General features: G+C 44.1%; 1 protein-coding gene across 1 annotated transcript in view; it reads left to right on the forward strand.

Moving 5' to 3' along the window:
- Positions 1-346: 346 nt before the first annotated feature.
- Positions 347-21,120, forward strand: part of GFRA3 (GDNF family receptor alpha 3) — a 48,993-nt gene continuing 28,219 nt past the window's right edge. Inside the window, exons 1-3 of the mRNA XM_033927475.1 lie at positions 347-522; positions 1,565-1,816; positions 16,999-17,076. Of these exons, the coding sequence (XP_033783366.1) occupies positions 483-522; positions 1,565-1,816; positions 16,999-17,076 (370 nt within the window). The 5' untranslated portion in view covers positions 347-482. The remainder of the gene's footprint in view (positions 523-1,564; positions 1,817-16,998; positions 17,077-21,120) is intronic.

A 21,120-nucleotide genomic window follows, 5' to 3' on the forward strand; every position in this document is an offset into this window, starting at 1 on the left:
AGACTCTGCTCCCCTTCCCATCTGTTCGTCCAGGCACACACCAGGCATTCTCAAAATGACTGTCTCCACTAATTCCCATCATGTTCCTCTTTGCACAGTTTTCAGTGACTTTTCTGAAGAATTGTCCCTCTTGTGTTTCACTATATGGTGGGAAGTTTTAATCCTTTCTAATATTTCAAGACAAGGCTTCCGATTCTGGTAGGGAAGACCCACCAATTACATTCACCGCGAGTCTGACCGCAAACTCTTCCGTGGTTGCACAGAGCCAATTAGGTCGATAGAGAGAAGCCTAATTACACACAAGACTGTCCAACCCAGTGCAAATATGCAAGATTTCAGCTCAAAAGAAGCAGCAAGCAAGAGGAGCTCAGAGACCCCCCCTGGCCTTTGCCTTCTCTCCTGTCGAACGCGCGGATTCTAGCGCTCAGTTGCGAGCTTTTCCCAGCCGACAGAGGCAGCTGGACTGGGAGGAAGCTGGCAGAATGCGACCGTTCGGACTGTTCTTGTTGCTTGCAATGACAGGTAAGGAGGATACAGCATCATTTAGACAGAGGAGCCCATGGAAGCCTCCCCCCCCTCCCCCCCCCCCAGAGGGCCACGATGCTCGTACTGCCAGGGGCTGGGGATGAGGTTGCTTGAACTATTCTCATCGTCCAGGAACTAGCTGGAGGTATAAAAGTGGTCAGTAGCCAGTGGGAGCGAAGGGTGGCCTTGTCTGGAAGCACTTAGGCAGGCTCCACCACCTCAGGAACCACACCAAAATCGGATGTAATGTGGAACTTAACTGGGCACTTTTGGGGTGTATTTGATTTATTTATTGGCCAGGTCTATCACTAGGAGATGGTAAGGGTTCCTGCTTTAAACTGTGTGTTATACAAATACACAAGAATCTCTCCTGGAAATAACAAGTGAAATGCTGCCCATATTCACTTCCTCTGTGCTCTCTCCCTCTCTCTTTCCCAACTGAGTCGCCAAAAGTGCAGTTGGCAACCAGAGGGAGGCAGAAGTAGTTAGAGCTCCTCTGGGTCTTGGCAATCCCTTCCAGCACTCCTCCTCTTCAACCGTATGGTTCTAGCACAGGGGTCTCAAAGTCACTCCTTGAGGGCCGCAATCCAGTCGGCTTTTCAGCATTTCCCCAATGACTATGCATGAGATCTATGTGCATGCTTTGCTTTCAATGCATATTCATTTGGGGAAATCCTGAAAACCCGACTGGATTGCAGCCCTCAAGGAGGGACTTTGAGATCCCTGTAGCATATAAAGACCAGCATGGCTCATCCAGCCTTCCCAGAAAGGCAACCAGGGTTGTAGCTGCGACTGTGTGGGTCATCACCCTCTTTTTTGATTTGCCTTTCAAGTGCTCCTCACCAGTTCTTTCTTTTCTCCAACCCAACAGGCAAGACTGGTGGCACCCAAAGCTCAGCTCTGAAGATTGTCCATTTGCTACTCTCTTAGATTGAAACTGGCCCATGATAGATCATCTAACTTCTTTGTGACAAAATAATTGTAAAATTTTGTATCTTATATGTGAATAATACATAACAAATATCTCCACATCACTCAGGTGAGATCCGGACTGACTGTACAGAACTGGAAAAACTCTGTCTGGCAGATTCTGCATGCACTGAGAGCTACAAGACCCTTGAAAATTGTTCCATTAATGCCTTCACACAGCATAAGATAGGACCAGATTGTGGCAAAGCAGCACTGGCCCTTCAGTTCAACCCTTTATTGCATTGCAAGTGCTATCGCCATATGAAGCAAGAGCAGCACTGCTTGAAGATCTATTGGACTATTCACCCGCTTATCACACAGGGTAAGAGCAAGATTTCAGGTAGAGAGTGACACAGGAATGGGTTCCAGGTAACTACCATGGTAACAGGGAGAACTTTAACAAAAATCTTCCAGGAATACCATGGGAACACTTGACCGTTCTACAGTAGTGCTACAAGAATGAAGATTGTGGCGTTCACACAGTGATGGGGAAGCCCTTCCTGAGTCCCCATGCATGGGTCCCCGGCCACGGCAGCAATTCCTACACACTACCTGCCGCTAACCCAGAAGCTACTCCTCTGCTGTAAACTTCCTGCTTTGAAGCAGAGGGGAAGCTTCCAGGTCAGAGCTTCGTTCATTGTCACAAAATCTTCTCGTCATACCTTCTTTAAAATTAATCAATAAGTTGCGTCCCAATAACTTTGCTGTCACTGCCCCTACTCTCTGGAATTCGCTGCCCAACCATTTGCGCAGTGAATCCGAAATAAAACAATTCAAAGCAAAATTAAAAACATTCTTGTTCCAGGATGCCTTTGGACAATAAGTGTCCTCTTAAGGACAAAACTCTTAAATTTTATTACTTTTTACTCTAACCTATTGTATTTTCCTTTTTTGTTTCACCTTTCTTTTACAATTGTAGTTCTTCCCCTTCTCTCCTATTGTTTCAAGTTGGTCCATTTGTCTTGTTATGTGTTTCATTAATACACTTAGGTTTTAGCTAATATCCCCAATTTTTAATCTGTTTTTATGTAAATTTTTATTGTACACCGCTTAGAAATCTGATTAAGCGGTTTAAAATTTTTTTTTAATAAACTTGAAACTTGGAATCGTTGCTGCTGCTGAGACCCATTCAATTTGAACAGCGAAGCAGGACCATGGGAGCAGGGCTGACATTTCCCCTCTGCAATGTCCTGAAGCTTTTAAATATGGGGGGGGGGGAAGAAAAAGGAAGACCAGGAAGTGGAGAAGAGAGAGATACGAGACCATTGGGAGAAGGGAGGGAGGGAGGAAGGGAAGAAAAAGAGGAGGGGGAAAGGATAGATGGAAGGGAAAGAGAGGAGAGGAGAAGAGAGAGATGCTAGAGCATGAGGGGAGGGAGAGTTGGAAGGGAAGGAGACAGATACCAGATCAAGAGGGTAAAAAAGAAAAGAGAGAGATGCCAATCCATGGGGTGGGAGGAATTGACAGAGATGCCAGTCAGTGGGATGGGATAGAATGGGGGAAGGGAGGCAGAGATGGAAAGGAATGAGACAGAGATGCCAGACCATGGGGTGAGGTGGGGTTGGTAGGAAGTAAGGAGAAGAGAGGAGAGGAGACAGATACCAGAGCATGGGAGGAGGGGAGGTGGAGACAGTGAGAGAAAAGATAAAAATGGAGAGAGGGGTAAAGCTAAAATTAATCATGTAAAAAGTAGAGAAGGGATACAGGCTGAATGGAAGGGGGAGAAGGAAGTCAGTTTATGCAATGGGACTAGAAAGAGGGCAGATGCCATATAGAAGGTAGAGAGGGGCAGAGAAAGAAGGTAGACACTGGACTGAGGGAAGAGAAGATAAGGAAAGCATAAACCAGAGATGACAAAGGTAGATTTTGTTTGTTTTTTTGCTTTAGGGTAAAGTAATATTGTAGCTGTGTTGATAAATGTTTATGAATAGAAAATGGAAATAAGGTGATATTTTTATTGGACTCATTTTAATACATGTTTTACTAACTTTTAGAGACCAAATCCCCCTTCCTCGGGTCAGGACAGGGTACCATAACAGCAGAATACTGTACTGAGCTAAGGAAGGAGGTTTTGGCCTCTGAAAGCTAATTGGAAAATATATTAGTCCAATAAAATGGAATTATCTTATTTTAATTTATTTCTATTAGTTAATTTGTAAAGTGGTGATTGTTATTCCTCATTTTTTTAATATATATATTTACATCTATATTGATCACAGTATTGGGGACATGCACCACTCTTTCTGTTTCATTGCAGTGTATGTAGATACTGGCTTCTTGGCAGTTCAGTTTAACTACACATTTCTATTATTAATTTGTGATTACTTATTCCATTCTGGGTGAGGGAGTGTTTGTTTTGTGTGTGTATGAAAAAGACATGGTTTTCTGCTAGCATTGACTTTAATTTCTTAGAGAGTAATTTAACTGCTCCATTCTTTTTTGAGAAGATTTTAATATTTATTGTTGCCCAGTGTAAAAAAATAAAAGTTTCCTTTTTAACTAGGGAAACATTACCAAACAGCATTCAGCCCAGTTGGATAGGTAGATGTTAAGGTTTGACTACACAAACTTGGCACATCATTACCTGCTGAGTTCTTATAACTACTCCATTCTAATTACAAAGAGATTGGTGATGTAACATAAAATCTTCCTTTCTACTTTGAGTAGGGAGATGTGGGGAATAAAATTAAGAAAGATATAGTGACGCTAGAAAGGTTCAAAGAAGAGCGACCAAGATGATAAAGGGGATGGAACTCCTCTTGTTAGGGCTCTTCAGCTTGGAAAAGAGATGGCTGAGGGGAGATAGGATTGAAGTTTACAAAATCCTGAGTGGAGTAGAACGGGTACAAGGGGATTGATTTTTCATTCCATCAAAAATTACAAAGACTAGGGGACACTCAATGAAGTTACAGGGAAATACTTTTAAAACCAATAGGAAGAAATTTTTTTTCACTCAGAGAATAGTTAAGCTCTGGAACGTGTTGCCAGAGGATGTGGTAAGAGCGGATAGCATAGCTGGTTTTAAGAAAGGTTTGGACAAGTTCCTGGAGGAAAAGTCCATAGTCTGTTATTGAGAAAGACATGGTGGAGGCCACTGCTTGCCCTGTATTGGTAGCATGGAATATTGTTACCTTGGGTTTTGGCCAGGTACTAGTGACCTGGATTGGCCACCATGAGAATGGGCTACTGGGCTTGATGGACCTTTGGTCTGACCCAGTAAGGCTATTCTTATGCTCTTGGACTGCAAAGTTGGGGATGGAATTACAAAGTGCGCTTCACTGCGGGGACAGGGAGGGAACAGGAAATGGTAGGGAAATGGGGATGAATCTTTGTCCCTGCATCACTCTCTAGGGGACAGGAGTAAGGACCACTCTTACACTGGATATTACAAAGTATAGGAACTAGCTCTGTGGGTGTTTGAGTACCCCCAATATTGACCAAACTTCTTGACTTTGTCCAGGAAGGGGTATTTACCATTGAGGTTAGCACCCCCAATTATTTTGAAAAGTGTTACTGATTGGCTAAAGGAGAACCTGCTTATTCTCAATGCCTGTTGGATGAAAGCCTCACGTTTGCTGGGGAAATCTAACACTGTAGTCAACATCTTCAGATATTTTGGGAGCTCTGTTGGACCTTTCTTGAAAAAGCTTTTAACATAATTTTAAAAAAGGATTTTGTGTTTTTTTGCTGTCAAATGTATTAAACAGTTCTCATACTCTGGAAATAATATTTACCCTGGGCTTCTTTTACAAAGACGCGGGAGTGAGAGCGCCAACGCCATTTCAATTTCTATGGGTGTCCGGGCAGTTACCACAGCGGCAGCTGCTTTGTAAACGGAGCCCAGTATAAGATGGGGTTTGTCTTATGAAGAAGCAGCTGCTGTTAAAAGATGCTGGGTTTAGCAATCTAGAAAGATCTGGGCCTCTTTGGATGGTTTTGCTGGTTACGGATTCTTTATTTGTGGAGTTAAGCCTCATGGATTGTGTTATGTGGGAAAGGATGACTTCTGTAATATTTAATAAAAAACCATTTAAAAGCAGAATCAAACCATTGGGAGAAGGGAGGGAGGGAGGAAGGGAAGAAAAAGAGGAGGGGGAAAGGATAGATGGAAGGGAAAGAGAGGAGAGGAGAAGAGAGAGATGCTAGAGCATGAGGGGAGGGAGAGTTGGAAGGGAAGGAGACAGATACCAGATCAAGAGGGTAAAAAAGAAAAGAGAGAGATGCCAATCCATGGGGTAGGAGGAATTGACAGAGATGCCAGTCAGTGGGATGGGATAGAATGGGGGAAGGGAGGCAGAGATGGAAAGGAATGAGACAGAGATGCCAGACCATGGGGTGAGGTGGGGTTGGTAGGAAGTAAGGTAGGAAGAAAGATCTGGGCCTCTTTGGATGGTTTTGCTGGTTACGGGTTCTTTATTTGTGGAGTTAAGCCTCATGGATTGTGTTATGTGGGAAAGGATTACTTCTGTACTATTTAATAAAAAATCATTTAAAAGCAGAATCAAACAGTATCAAGTGCTGAAATGTGTTTCTTAGGGAATGCTCATAAATCTGATCAAATTTCACCATTATATTTAGAATCTGACTTGAGCGGACGTGTGCTCTCGAGCTCTCCGACCCACGGTCTGTATCGATAGGCCGCTCCTGTTGCTCACGGAGCTTTACGCAAGGAGTCGGGTGTGAGAGAAGCCTCCTGTTAGCTTGATTGAGCCCGGAATGCCCGAAACACAAGCTCACCTCTCCTGTAGCCAAAATGGCGTAGTTGCCGACTACGGCCCCAGTGCAGTGGGGAGAATGGGCCCAGGAAATTTTCCATATGGTGACAGCGGCCCTGGAAGACCGTCTCCATAAACTGCAGTCAGCAGTGGACTGCATCCACGAGTGCTTTGAATCACAGACTCATAGGATTGCGGCGGTGGTGCAGCGGTTATCGGACGGAGAGGTTGCGGCCCGGCAGGACCTTTCAAGTGTGGCTGCTTTGCAGGCTTAGGTGGCTGAACTGACAAGCCAGTTGGATGATCAAGAAAATCGCCAGCGCCACAACAATCTAAGAGTGGTGGGGCTTCCAGAGCTTCGGGCGGACCAGGACTTATATCATTTCTTTCAGGTCTGGCTTCCCTCTCAGCTTGGCCTTGAAACACCGGTGGCTGGTTTCATATGTAAATGAGCGCATCGCTTGAGTCAATGCTCGGGGGACAATAATCGTTCCAGAGCAGCGATAGCGCGATACATAAATTGGAAGGAAAAAGAGCTCATTCTGCAAGCCTTTCGGAAAGCTGGACAGTTGGAATACGAAGGGAAAAAGCTGTTGCTGTTCAACGATTACTCCCTGCACGTGGCATCCCTTCATAAGGAAATGGCGCCTCTTTGTACCACGCTTCATCGAAGGGGAGTGAGGTTTGCATTTGTCTATCCGGTGTCTCTGCGCATCTGGAGAGAAGGGAAGCCCCACACTTTCACCAACAGAGCAGCCGCACAGCATTTTCTGGACTCTATGCCTGCGATAGCGGACGGTGGAGCGCCGGTGGCTGCTCCAGCTGTTTAATGCTGCCATTGCCATCCGAATCTTTTTTTTTTTACTTCGGAGGTCTTCACTTGTTTGCGCTCTTCCTTGGTTGCCTGGGGCCGTTGAGGACAGCTCCACCTGGATTCTGTTGCCCTGAATGGGGGTGAGTTGCCATGTTCGCGATGTCCCGGGCCTGGGGTTCCACCCAGTGCCCCTGGTCTGTTCCTGGTCCTGTGGGGTGGACTATCTGCTACCTGACACATTGCCTTTCGCTCCTGCTTATGCAGCTTTCTCATTATTGGTACTTTTTTGATCTGGAAGGCTGGTGAGAGACTCATGGGCCCCAGTGAGAGCTGACTTTCCTACTAACATAGCAGTAGCTGTCTATGTGGGAGACTGTGGGTCCACGGGAGCTCGGACCTGGACTTTAGGTTGCTCCAGTTTTTGGGAGCGCAGTTTCTTGTTTTTAGTTTTTTCTTTTCGGTTGGGGGCGGGAATTGTGGGGGGCCTCCGGAGATGGTTTTCTCTGGGGGAGGGGGGGTTGGTTGGGATTAAGGGGGGGAGGGGTATGTGTGTGAGATTGGGGGGGTGGTGCTTGGTGTGTGTGAGTGCTGGTATGTGTGGTGGGTGTGCATGTGGTTTGGGGGGAGGGTTGGATGTGTTGTGGTGCAGCCTACCGGGGAGGAATTTGTCCCGCTGTGGAGACAATTGGGATCTTCTGGGGTGCTGCTGTCCCAGTTACTCTGGATGGGAGGCCTAGCTGGGGGGCCTTCGGTCTCCTCTATTGTTTTGTTACCTATTACATCCGGGAGTATTTTTCCAACATGACTAAGTTGACTACAGCCACTTTAAATGTGGACTGGATCCACTCTCCTGTTAAGAGGAAGAAGATTCTGACTTGGTTCAGGAAGAGGGGGACGGATATTGCTTTTGTGCCGGAAACCCATCTCTCCCCGGCTGAACATCTCAAGCTTCGCAGGGATTGGGTAGGCAAGGTCTGTTATTCCTCCTGTGGTACCCCGAAATGAGGGGTTGCAATACTTATTCATAAACAACTGCCCTTCCACCTTCATAAAATCCTCCAAGACCAAGAGGGACGCTATGTTATAGTGTTGGGGGAATTATGGGGGCACCACTGGTTATTATGCAATCATACATTTTTTTCAGCTTTGCTTGCCAAGATAGCCATATATCCAACTTACCAACCACTGGTGGGAGGGGATTTTAACATCACTGTAGATCCTACTCTGGATTGTAGTCCGGCGAAGGCGGGGGCAAGAGACCATGGAGCCAAGGGGTAAATTTTTTGCTAAGCCAGTTGCAGTTATTGGACTACCTGTTGGTCTCACCCTCTCTGCTCCCCAGAGTGTCTGGGATAGACATTGAGGAGGTTCCTTTCTCAGATTACTCACCAGTTGTCCTGGAACTTCAGTTTACACCGGAGCCGGGTGCAAGGCGCTACCTCTATAGAGATCTAAAATTTAATAAATATCTTTGGGAGCAGTGGTTGGAGTATAGTTATCCTAATAATACTGATGACGTCCACCCGGTGACATTTTGGGAGGCCTCCAAGGCGGTTCTGCGGATGCTGATTTATTGGCTCTATCGGGGGAGCTCCAACAATTGAGGGCGCGTCATTGCATTTCCCTTTCCGCAGATGATAAACTTCGCCTGCTGACCATACGGCGCAAGATTGATACCATTTTAACACAGAGGGCTTCCCGAGATATTTATTTTCAACGGTATAAATTGTATTCCTGGGGGGGTAAGTCTGTTGGCCAATTTGGTCCGACCTCCGCGCACGCGCCAGGTTATTTTGTCTATTCAGGACAAGAAAGGTAATCGTTTCACCCAGGAGCAGCAGATTCAACAACAATTTGTTCACTTTTATGAATCTCTATACGCTAACAGACCGTTCTCGGACTCTGATAGAGATGCTTTCTTTCAGGGGCTCAAGCTTCCTAAGCTGACGGTTGCTCAGTTGGAGACATTGAATGTACCTATTACTCCTGGGGAAGTGCAGCTTGGTATTAAGAAGCTCAAGTTAACTAAAGCACCTGGCCCAGATGGGTTTGGCTCTGAATACTACAAGATATTGTTGGATCAGGTTGCTCTCGCCTTGGCGGAGGCATTTAATGCGCTCTCCGAGGAGCAGGGTTTAGGGACCCCCAATATGGCCCACGTTGTGCTTTTGCCTAAGCCGGGTAAGGACCCTGCCCAGGTGGGGTCTTCATCGGCCTATTTCCCTCCTTAATCAGGATGCTAAGCTCTTTGCCGTGAATTTGGCACATAGATTGAATACCTTTTTGCCGCTGTTGATCCAGGAGGACCAGACCAGCTTTGTGCCGGGCCGCTATGCGTCGATGAATCTAGCCCGGGCTTTGATGGCCCTTCATTCTCGACTCGGACTGGAGGGAGACTCAGCCATTGAAGGATTGGACATGGAGAAGGCATTTGATAGTATCTCCTGGCAATATCTATTCTGGGTTCTGCGTCAGTTTGGACTTGAGGGCTCTATTCATCAATGGATTTGTAGCTTATATATACGACCGCAAGCCAGACTTTTAGTCAATGGTCAGTTCACTGAACCGTTTGCTTTGGGAAGGGGGATGCGACAGGGTTGCCCGTTGTCCCCGTTACTTTTCGTGTTAGCTATCGAACCATTGGCTGCTAGGATTCGCAATGATCCAACTTTTCAGGGCATTCGCCTTGGGGACAAGAAAAGTCGCATTAATCTCTTTGCCGATGATATTCTCCTTTATCTTGACCAACCTCGACGGGATCTGGGGTGGGTCCTCGCTCTGGTTCACTCCTTTGGAGATCTTTCTGGTCTGCGAGTCAATTGCGATAAATCTGAACTTCTCCTGTTACGGTTTACTAAGGTAGAGACCTGGCATGCGGGCCTAGAGATACCGTCAGTGCGGGGGCCGATGCGTTACCTTGGTGTGTATTTAAGACCCGATCTCAAGCTTTTGTACCAATATAATGTGAAGCGTCATTTGGATGTGATCCAGCGTTTGTGTGCCAAATGGAGAGATCTTCCGCTGAGAGTTTGGGGTCGAGTGGCTTTGACTAAGATGGTACTTCTCCCCAAGATTCTATATCCCTTGCAGGCTATGCCCATTTGGGTTACTGATAAAGAGGTGCGCCTGTTTCGTTCAATAATTTCCTGGGGTCAGTTCCTACCTTTGCCCGACTGCAAGCTCGCTGGCACTTGCCCCAGACCCATTTCTGGGCTTACCTTCAAGCCCAGCATTACTATTTGTCTCTTGATCGTAAATGGGGGGATGCTTGGCTCTGTGGTCCCTTGGATGTTCAATTCTTTCAGGTGCCACCTGCTTTTAACAAATTAGCCACCTGGTATCGGATTCTGAAGAATGCTTCAGATATGGGATCTATTGATCGATTGGCTTCCCAGTGACAATCAGAGCTAGACATAAACCTGGATCGCAGGGCATTTCTTGATCCCCTCCTTCAAGATGCACAATGGCTACCTATTATACACAGAATAACGTTTAAAATCGTACTATTAACATTTAAAATTCAACAATCACACGAGCCGCTATTTCTGGACAGACTATTAATCCCTTACTCTTCACTAAGGACACTGAGATCAACGCAACAAAACTTATTAATCATTCCTTCTTTAAAAATAATTGGGACAAGAGCAACTATATTCTCAGTACAAGCACCCCTACTGTGGAACAATTTACCAATTTATCTACGTAACGAACCATCATTAGTCAAATTCAAATGCGATCTGAAAAGCATTCTTTATAAAGATGCATTCAATATATAGATAGATAATTTCAAAAAACACAGTACTTATTTTCTAAAGAATCAAATGAGTAGGACATCAACACGGAAACTATAAGTGTTTTTTTTTTTAATTTTAATTTTAATCTTAATCCTCTTTTTTTTCCCCTTCATTCAAAAAGATTATTAATACTAATCTGGATCCTTATTTATTCTTTATACTAAAAATTTCTACTTTTAAATAGATTAATTATTCCTAACATTACCTTCCTTCATGAATCATTTAAAATAACCAAAGCTCTTTCTATCAATTAATTTCCTTCAGCTCTTTCTATTAATTAATTTCCTTCACAATTTTTCTCTTTTTTCTAAATTGACCCTACCCTTATGTACAAACCTTAAATGTTTTTTTTTAAAATTCATTTTTAATTAATTTTATAAATTGTATAAATTGTATTTCTCCCTTTTAACTACTTGTTTCAGTTTGTATTAATAGAACATAATGATTAGTCTGTATAATAGTTTTATTTGTATTTGTATTTGTCATCCCTGGCTTTTACAATTATGTAATATTGGATATTGCGTAAAATCAAAATTTAATAAACTTGACTTGAACTTGACTTGCCGCTGTGCACGCCATGGGGGGCTCCACGGATTTTAGGGAAATGCAATTTAAAATTCTGCATCGAGCTTATATCTCTAGGGCTCAGGGAGGGAGCAGTTTCTACTAAATGTAATCGCTCTTTAGGTACCCTTACGCACCATTTTTTTGGGAATGTCCTTATTCCGCCTTATGGCTGAGAATTCTTCCATTTTTGGAGAGCATTCTTCAACGAGATGTGCCCTGGAATTATGGTGTCCTGCTCTTGGAAGATCAATGCGATTTGATTGAGGGAGGGCTTATGCTTCCCCAGCGCCGGGTTCTTTACATGGCTGTCTTGGTGGCAAAAAAAGCTTATATTGCAGCATTGGGTGGATGAGTCAGCGGCCTCCTTCCCGCAGTGGATTGCTCATTTCGCTGCGGTAGGGCGGTATGAACTTCAAAACATCCCCAGTTCTGGGACTGGCCCTCCAATGCTATCAAGCTCTATGGAAGCGGGCGTTAACTTTCTGTTCCAGTTCGGAGCCGGAGGACACAGACCCTATACCTTGATTATTCTTTTTGGTGGGGATACCACTCTCTTTTTGCTTCTCTCCTGGGTGGCTGCACCTGTGTGTGTGTGTGTGTGTGTGTGTTCAGTTGTCTGGGGGTATGACTGTGGAGTGTTTGCTGTATGATTGTTGTGGTTTGAGGCCGAGTGTTTGGGGTTTGTGTGTGTTTACTTGGGGGTTTTTTTGTACTTAAAAATGTCAATTGTGTTGGGCATCCAGCCACCGGGTTTCTGTACTATGAGCCATCTGCTGTCCTAATTTTCAATTGTCGTTTTTTCTGACTGATATAATTTTCTATGCTCGCCCTGCTCCTGGTTGTATGTTCCCTTTGCAATTGCTAATAAAGACAATTAAAAAAAAAAAGAAGAATTTAATTGGTTCCCCATTCTCTATAGTATTATGTTTAAAGTCCTACTATTAACCCTGAAAGCATTTGACACCAATGTGCCCTCCTTAGTTAGAGGATCCTCAACCATTTCCCATGTCCCTTTGTAAACTAGTCATTGCTGGGTGTATACTTGTGAGAATGCATTTTTTGGGAACCAGCTTTCTACAAATATTTGTGACATAGAATCATTGCCTAAGTAAACATTAAAAAAAGCCTGAAAACGTATTTATTTTTTAATCAAGTGTTTACTTTTCCAGATAACTCAGGAGATGGGGTGATGTTCTTACTATGTATTTCTGTGTGTTTGTCTCAGGTCTTTCCTATTTATAATGAAGTTCCTTCATTAACCACCTCCCCCTCTTTTTAGCGCTGGCCAGCGTGCTGAATGCTCTGTACTGCTCCGACAGTCATAGAGCGTTGAAGCAGTGCAGAACATTCAGCGTGTGGGCCTGCACTAAAAGCCTCTTGCACAGTTTTGCAAAAGGGGATCATTTATTTATTTTTGTAAACTGCCCTGATCACTGGTTGCTAGGTAGTATATAAAGTTTTACTAAACAATAAACTCTTCCCATTCTTTACCACCAAAAATGACAATTTGCTTGTGGCTCTGTTCATATTCAGCTCTATTCCTTGCTTTACCAAACTAGTTTCCTATATTTTCATTCTTATTCCAGAGGTTTCTATAGAGATAGCTCCCCAATATGTGTAGCTGTAGTCCCTGGCTTGCTAATCCAGTCAGAGCTCTCATTAATGAGTGTTTACCGCAGCTTCAAAAGGGTTACTGGGGGGATGCATTGAGGTGCCCTGTGGTAAATTTGGCAATTTATGTGTGCACACCATGTGCAAAAGGAAATGTTATTTTCTGGAAAGGGTCGTATTTGGGGATGGAGAGTGGGTATGACAGTGCTAATCAGCATATGGGGCGTGCACGCTAGCTAATTAGGGTGGAGTTATATGTGACCCCTTACCACCTACACAATAGATTAGACTTTAGGTTTGTTTGCGGGCTGAAAGTAGGTTTTATGTTGGTTTCTCAACATCCACATTTGCTTTTTTTTTACCCAATAGCAAACATTAGGACCCCTGAGGAAGGAGCGTTAGGTCATCTTTACCTTACGCATACATGGATTAACATAAGAACATAAGAAATGCCTCCGCTGGGTCAGACCCGAGGTCCATCGCGCCCAGCAGTCCGCTCACGCGGCGGCCCAACAGGTCCAGGACCTGTGCAGTAAATTTCTATCTATACCCCTCTATCCCCTTTTCCAGCAGGAATTTGTCCAAACCTTTCTTAAACCCCAGTACTGTACTCTGCCCTATAACTTCCTCTGGAATTGTATTCCAGGTGTCCACCACACGTTGTGTAAAGAAGAACTTCCTAGCATTAGTTTTGAATTTGCCTCCTTTCAACTTTTCCGAATGCCCTCTTGATTTTTTATTCTCTGAAAGTTTGAAGAATCTGTCCCTCTCTACTCTCTCTATGCCCTTCATGATCTTGTAAGTCTCTATCATATCCCCTCTTAATCTTCTCTTTTCTAGGGAAAAGAGTCCCAGTTTTTCCAATCTCTCAGCGTATGAAAGGCTTTCCATCCCCTTAATCAGTCGTGTCGCTCTCCTCTGAACTCTCTCGAGCAATGCCATATCCTTCTTAAGGTACGGTGACCAATACTGGACGCAGTACTCAAGATGTGGACGCACCATTGTCCGATACAGCGGCAGGATAACTTCTTTCGTTCTGGTTGTAATACCTTTCTTGATTATACCTAGCATTCTATTCGCTCTCTTAGCGGCAGCTGCGCACTGTGCTGTCGGCTTCATTGTCATGTCCACCATCACCCCCAAGTCCCTTTCTTGGGTACTCTCATTCAAAAACATCCCTCCCATCGCATAATTATATCTCGAGTTTTTGCTTCCCACATGCAATACTTTACACTTCCCAACATTGAAATTCATCTGCCATCTCTCTGCCCATTCCCCTAGTTTGTCCAAGTCTCTTTGCAATTCTTCGCAGTCCTCCTTTGTCCGAGCTTTACTAAATAGTTTGGTGTCGTCCGCAAATTTTATTATCTCACACTTCGTCCCTGTTTCTAGATCATTTATGAATATGTTAAAAAGCAGTGGCCCGAGCACCGAGCCCTGCGGAACACCACTCGTGACCTTTCTCCAGTCTGAGTAGTGGCCCTTCATCCCTACCCTCTGTTTCCTACCTTCTAACCAGTTTCTGATCCATCTATACACGTCTCCGTCCACCCCATGGTTCTTCAGTTTCCGGAGTAGACGTTCATGAGGCACCTTGTCAAAGGCTTTCTGGAAATCTAGGTATATGATGTCTATGGGGTCTCCTCTGTCCATTTGTTTGTTAATTCCTTCGAAGAAGTGCAGAAAGTTAGTCAGGCACGATCTTCCCCTGCAGAAACCATGTTGGCTGGTTTTCAGAAGTTCGTTTCTTTCAAAATGTTCATCGATGTTTTCTTTTATCAGTGCTTCCGCCATTTTCCCCGGAACCGAGGTCAGACTCACCGGTCTGTAGTTTCCCGGGTCCCCTCTTGATCCCTTTTTAAAGATGGGCGTAACGTTGGCTATCTTCCAATCCTCCGGAATCACACCTGTTTTCAGAGATAGGTTGCAAATTTGCTGCAGTAGTTTCTGCATTTCCAAAATAGGCTGAATAAAAGCCTGCATGAAGAACATCTTCTCCACAGTTTATTTTGTGTTGGTTTCTCCATTCATTGTGGAACTGCTGGGTTTTATTCTTTTTCTGCTTGCCTTTTGATACACACTGAATAGAACAGAAACCATGGAAACACTGTATGTTATACAGCCCAGAAAAACACTGGATATTAGGCAAACCATAGAAATACCGTATATTATACAAATATAGGGGTATCTTCGAGAGTGCGTCTCAGCATGGAATGTTTCTACTCTTTGGATTTTGGCCAGGTACTACGGACCTAGATTGGCCACTGTGAGAACGGGCTACTAGGCTTGATGGACCATTGGTCAGACTAAATAAGGCTATTCTTATGTTCAGTCCAACTTTGGACTTTCCCCTCAAAACATTCAAAAGTCGGAGGTGGGAAAACATCCTTTTTGGAAACTACTAGACATCCAAAATTTTTTTATTTTTTTTATAATGGCCTATGTAGACGTCTTGGCCCTCAGGATGTCAAACCTTAGCATGCCTAGTGTCCAAGTTCAAAATGTCCAAAACCAGACCATTTGGACGTGGGAGGGGTCAGCCATGGAATGGACTGGCCACACAGACATCCCAGTAGAGCAGTGGGGCACCTTAGAGAGCATTGCTGTGAACTTCACATAAAGGGTTCCAGGTGTAAATCTCACCATAACCCTCTTCTAATGTATAGTGAGCCCTCCAAAACTTCCCCCAAATCTACTCTACCAACCTGTCTACCACCCTAATAGCCCTTATGGCTGCAAGTGGCACCTATATGACAGTATAGTAGGATTTTGGTGGGCTCACACTTTCCACTATAAATGTAATGGTTAGGGTAGCTTATGGGCCTGGGTCCTCCTGTCTACCATCCACCAAGTTTCTTAAGACACCTGTGTGCAGCTCTACTAGGCCTTCCCGTACCAGATGCTGCTGTTCTAGAGACAGGTGAGTACTGTTTCATTCAGATGTTTGGGTGGTGGAAGGGGATCAGGGACTACTGAGGGGGGCAGGAGGGTGTCGGCATGTTCCTGAAACTACTATGAGTTTAAAACCCCTGACGTAGCGCATACAAGCAGCGAAACAGATGGACCCTTGTTGGGACAGAGCTGAATTCAATGGCTGTGCCCTAGAAAATCTGTTTCAGGAACCACTGTATTGAGGTTTGTTTTTCTCCACAATTTATTTATTACTTTTTATGATTTGATTTTTGTTTGAATGATTGTGGAAGTCCCCCCAATACTTGTCAGCAGAGTGTTTTTTAATGTTTAGACGACTAGACCACCAGGTCTTCTAAGGTAGGTCCGGGAAGGTCCTAGGGATGTTGGGAAGAAGGCATTTATGGCTGGGGGGCAGGGAGTGGGCAGCATATTTGGTTGTGGGGAATGCACCAGCAATTTTGGCCAAAACCTAAGCATGTCTGAATCAGAATTTCAGGCTGGTATTAATGCCAAAGTAAAAACATACATTTTATTGGTCTCTAGTGTCCTAGGGAGGCCTACACATAGCGTGTCTGTACAAATGTGCAATCTTGTTCTCACACATAGTTATATTTGTACATCCAACTATGTAATTTTATAAAAATCCTGTCCAAAACTCAAATATTTGCAATTCCTGGTTGTTGGTTTTTAACTTCAGTGTAGAATGCTAATTTTCCCTGAAGGTTCCCCTCTCTAGTTTTGGCTCAAATGAGAGGTTTGCTCACAGTTTCCAATGTCTTGAAACAACTATCAATTTTCAGACAGATTTTCTGGGACATGTGTTCATGTATTTGCCATTCTGAAATATGAACATACATGTATTTTGGAGGAACCCCTGAACCATGCCTAGAACATACAATCTTCAGGTCCCGGCAGCAGATACATATAAGTGACAACTTTTCCATGAGCAAATCCGTTTTTTATACATATAAATGGTGCCTATCCACTTAAAATCACTTCCTAGGTATTAAAGTGTGACACTTTTTTTTATACCTTGATACCTAGAAAAGAATTGAAAATTTTGACCATCTCTCATGTTCTCTTTTTATAGGTTATTTTGATCTGGAAAATTCTCCTTATGAGGAGATTAGGTCTGACAACGATACTCATCTGGCTGCAGCAGTATCTGGTAATCTTCAGAAAATCTTTATATGAAAATATCTTAATATATTGTATACTTAAAACCAATTAGATGAAATAATTTAATGATTGATAATTACTTGTGGCTACAACTCCCCTGTAAAACATTTTTGGAGCTTAAAGCAAATGAAAGTCTGTTGCCCAACTGTAGGAATCTGTTTAACATCAAAACATATGTACCTCAATCAGGAAACTGTTAAATACATAGGAACATAAGAATTACCATACTGGGAAAGGACAGACCAAAGGTCCATCAAGCCCAGTATCGTGTTTCCAACGCTGGCCAACCCAGCAGAAAAGCAGATATGATGCTGCTTATCCTAGGAATAAGCAGTGGTTTTCCTCAAGCCATCTTAATAATAGCCTATGGACTTCTCTTTTAGGAAATTAGCCAACCCTTTTTTAAACCCTGCTAAGCTAACTGATTTCACCAGCAACAAATTCTCCAGCAACAAATTACAGGGTTTAATTACACATTGTATGAAGAAATATTTTTTCCGGTTTGTTTTAAATCTACTACTTAGTAGCTTCATCATGTGCCCCCCAGTCCTAGAATTTTTGGAAAGAGTAAACAAGCGATTCATATCTACCCTTTCCACTCCACTCAGTATTTTATAGTCTTCTATCATATCACCCTGAACCATCTCTTCTTCAAGCTGAAGAGCCCTAGCTGCTTTAGTTTTTCCTCATAAGGAAGTTGTTCCATCCCTTGTATCATTTTTGTCACTCTTCTCTGTACCTTTTTTAATTCCACTATATCTTTTTTGAGATACGGCGACCAGAACTGCACATAGTATTCAAGCTGCGGCCATATCATAGAGTGATACAAGGGCATTCTAACATTTTCATCTTTGTTTTCCATTCCTTTCCTTATAATTCCTAACAATCTATTTGCTTTCTTAGCCGCCGCACCCTGAGCTGAGGGTTATTACATTAACAAATAGATTCTAAAGAGCATATTGGATAGTGATCAATCATTATAAGAAGAAAAGATAGGATTTTAACATTCTCCTGAAGCTGTAATAGGAGGGGACCTGACACAAGTGTAGGAGTAGGCTATTTCAGGCTTTGTGGCCCAGGAATTTGAAGGTAGTCTCAAATAGTTTTTTTGCGTTGAACATGAGGAGGAGAGGAAAGGTCTTTCTTGTGTTATGGAAGGAATGAGGAATTTTGATGTCTGATACTAGTTCACCAGAGTTGTCACTTAAGAATTTGTTGTTCATTATCTCTCGTATTCTGTATACCAATTCATAGCTATGTTGCTGACTGTCCAGCTCTTCTTATTTGTACTTGCTTTCATCGATTCTATATTGTAACTTATCGCTGACTGTCCAGCGCCTCTTGTTGTAAACCGCCTCGAACTACCATGGCTTTAGCGATATATAAGAAAATAAATTATTATTATTATCTAATATAATAAAGAGCTAGCCGCGCATGCGCACTCCTATTTGCGTGTTCTGTGCGTATGTAGGTCTGTGGCCGAAGGAGTGCGCATGCGTGCTAATACGTCACCAGCCGATCGCCTCCACAAGCCGGACCGCAGCCAGATGACGATCTCCGTTCCTCCTGCCGCCGCCGATCTCCTTTCCTCCTTTGCCGCCCACCCCCTTCTCTTCCCGCGGGCCCGAATGGCGATTCCAGCAGCGTGTGCATCAGTCTTCACACGCTGCTTCGGGCCCTTCTACTGCCCTGATTTGCTCTGCCGCGTCTCTGATAATGTCATCAGGGACGTGCCAGAGTAAATCAGGGCAGTAGAAGGACCCGAAGCAGCGTGTGGAGACTGATGCAAGCGCTGCTGGAATCACCACGTTTGTAGTCCGGACCGCGGGAAGGGAAAGGGGGGGGGAGAGGAAATGCTAATGCTGCTGCACAGGGAACTGGTGGGGGGGGAGGGAAATGGAGGGGGAGGGAATGCTGCTTTGGACAGACAGACAGAGAGAGGAAGGGAAACACAAAGAAAATAAGAAAGACACAGGGGCAGGTGCACAGGGAACTGGTGTGGAGGGAGAGAAATGGAGGGGGATTGAATGCTGCTTTGGACAGACAGACAGAGGGAGGAAGGGAGACAGAAAGAAAAGAAGAAAGACACAGGGGCAGGGAGATACACAGAAAGACAGACAGGCAAAGGGGCCAGGGACAGAGACAGACAGAAAGGACAGCAGGAGCCGCGTCAGGAGGGGTGCGGGATGCGGCAGTGGGAACTTTTCTAATGGGTGCAACTGGGCGGCTGTCGGGAACCTCTGATCAGGGCCAGAGCAAGGTAAGAGTATCATAGGGATAAGAAGGAGGAGGGGGGATAAAAAAGGAAGGGATGCCTACTGCTGGACAGGGGGAGAAGGAAAGAGATGCTGATGGACAGGGGGGATGTGAAGAAAAAGGAACGGAGGACTAATGTTGGACAGGGGGAGAAGGAAAGAGGTGCTGCTGGACAGGGGGGAGGTAAAACAAAGGGAGAAGAGCTGCTGCTGCATAAGGAGAGCAGTGAAGTGGTGGTGGTGGACACAGGGGAGGTAAAAGGAATTGAAAATGGACAGGGGGAGCAGGCAAGGGGTGGTGATGGACAGCCAAGGAAAAAGAAAGGCAGAAAGAAAGAAAGAAAGCGGCTAAGGAGAGAGAGAGAAAGAAATAAAGACAGACACACACACATATGTTCTAGCACCGTTAATGTAACGGGCTTAAAGACTAGTTATTATTATAAATTGCTTTATAAACCATGCAGGCAATCTTGAAAAGAATCTTTTTTTTCATTGGTAGCCAGTGTAATTTTTTCAACAATGGTCTAGCCCTCTTGAATTTACCTGCTCCTCAACAATGACACCTAGATCCTTTTCCTGGGTGGTGACTTCTAACGTGGAACCCAGCATCATGTAGCTACAGTTTGGATTCCTCTTTCCCATATGAATCACTTTGCACTTGCTGACGTTAAAAGTCATCTGTCATTTTGACGCCCAGTGTTCCAGTCTCACAAGGTCCTCTTGCAATTATTCCCATCTCTAAATCACTGATAAATATGTTAAAAAGCAGTGGTCCCAACCCAGACCCCTGAGGAATCCCACTATTTAAAAACCACCCCCTTGGAATAATCTCCGTATGCCCTACACAAAATGAATCTTATTTCATTAGCTGGTACCCGTATATTAAAGAGCCACCAACCTTCAGGGGGGTCTCGATCAATGGAGGGACAAAGCCTCAGACTCTTGCCTGTGAACTGCAATTTAATAAGCACTCAGGCTATACGGTGGAGCAACCTCATTGGCATAGAAACCACCTCCTTCCATCCAATCCCCCCCGGACAAAAGGAACCAAATTAAATTCCTTTTAAATTTCAATTTCAATTTACAATTGCCCAGAGCAAATTTTACGGCTCAAAACTGAACAGGGCCAGCTAAGCAATGTAAACGTTCAGCATTTCGAATAGTGTCTAAGTGCAACCATAAAATCTCCCTTGCGTTCGGATGTGTGCTGAGAAAGTATCAAAAACAAAACCTAGTGTCGACTTATCTCTGATTCAATCCGTAATGTCACTAGAAACGCAAGCAGGGTTTGCTCTGCCCAAGCCAAAGCCAACAATGTCACTGTAGCTGCGTCAGGGCTTTAACGGCTAAATGCGGCACATAAACTCCGTGCCCACTATTTACCCTTCTCCATTGACCATTTAAAGCCACTCTCTGTTTTCTGTCTTTCCACCCGTTCTCAGTCCATAAAAGGACATTCCCTCCTATCCCATGGCTTTCTAATTTCCTCAGAAGTCTTTCTTGAGATACTTTGTCAACTGCCTTTTGAAAATCCAAATTCAAAATATCAACCAGCTCACCTTTATCCACATGTTCATTCATCCTTTCAAAGAAATGCAGTAGATTTCCCTTGACTAAAACCATGATCAGAACCAGCTTAACCATCTGAGAGACTAGGTGGTTCTCTAGGGTGGCAGCATTGATGGGATGGCATGGAGCAGCTTCAATATAAAACAAAACTTCCTGACAGCCACAGACACTCAGAGACGTTAGCATAGATTTTGACCTAGATATATTGC

This window comes from Geotrypetes seraphini, chromosome 18, assembly GCF_902459505.1.
Source record: "Geotrypetes seraphini chromosome 18, aGeoSer1.1, whole genome shotgun sequence".
NCBI lineage: Eukaryota > Metazoa > Chordata > Amphibia > Gymnophiona > Dermophiidae > Geotrypetes > Geotrypetes seraphini.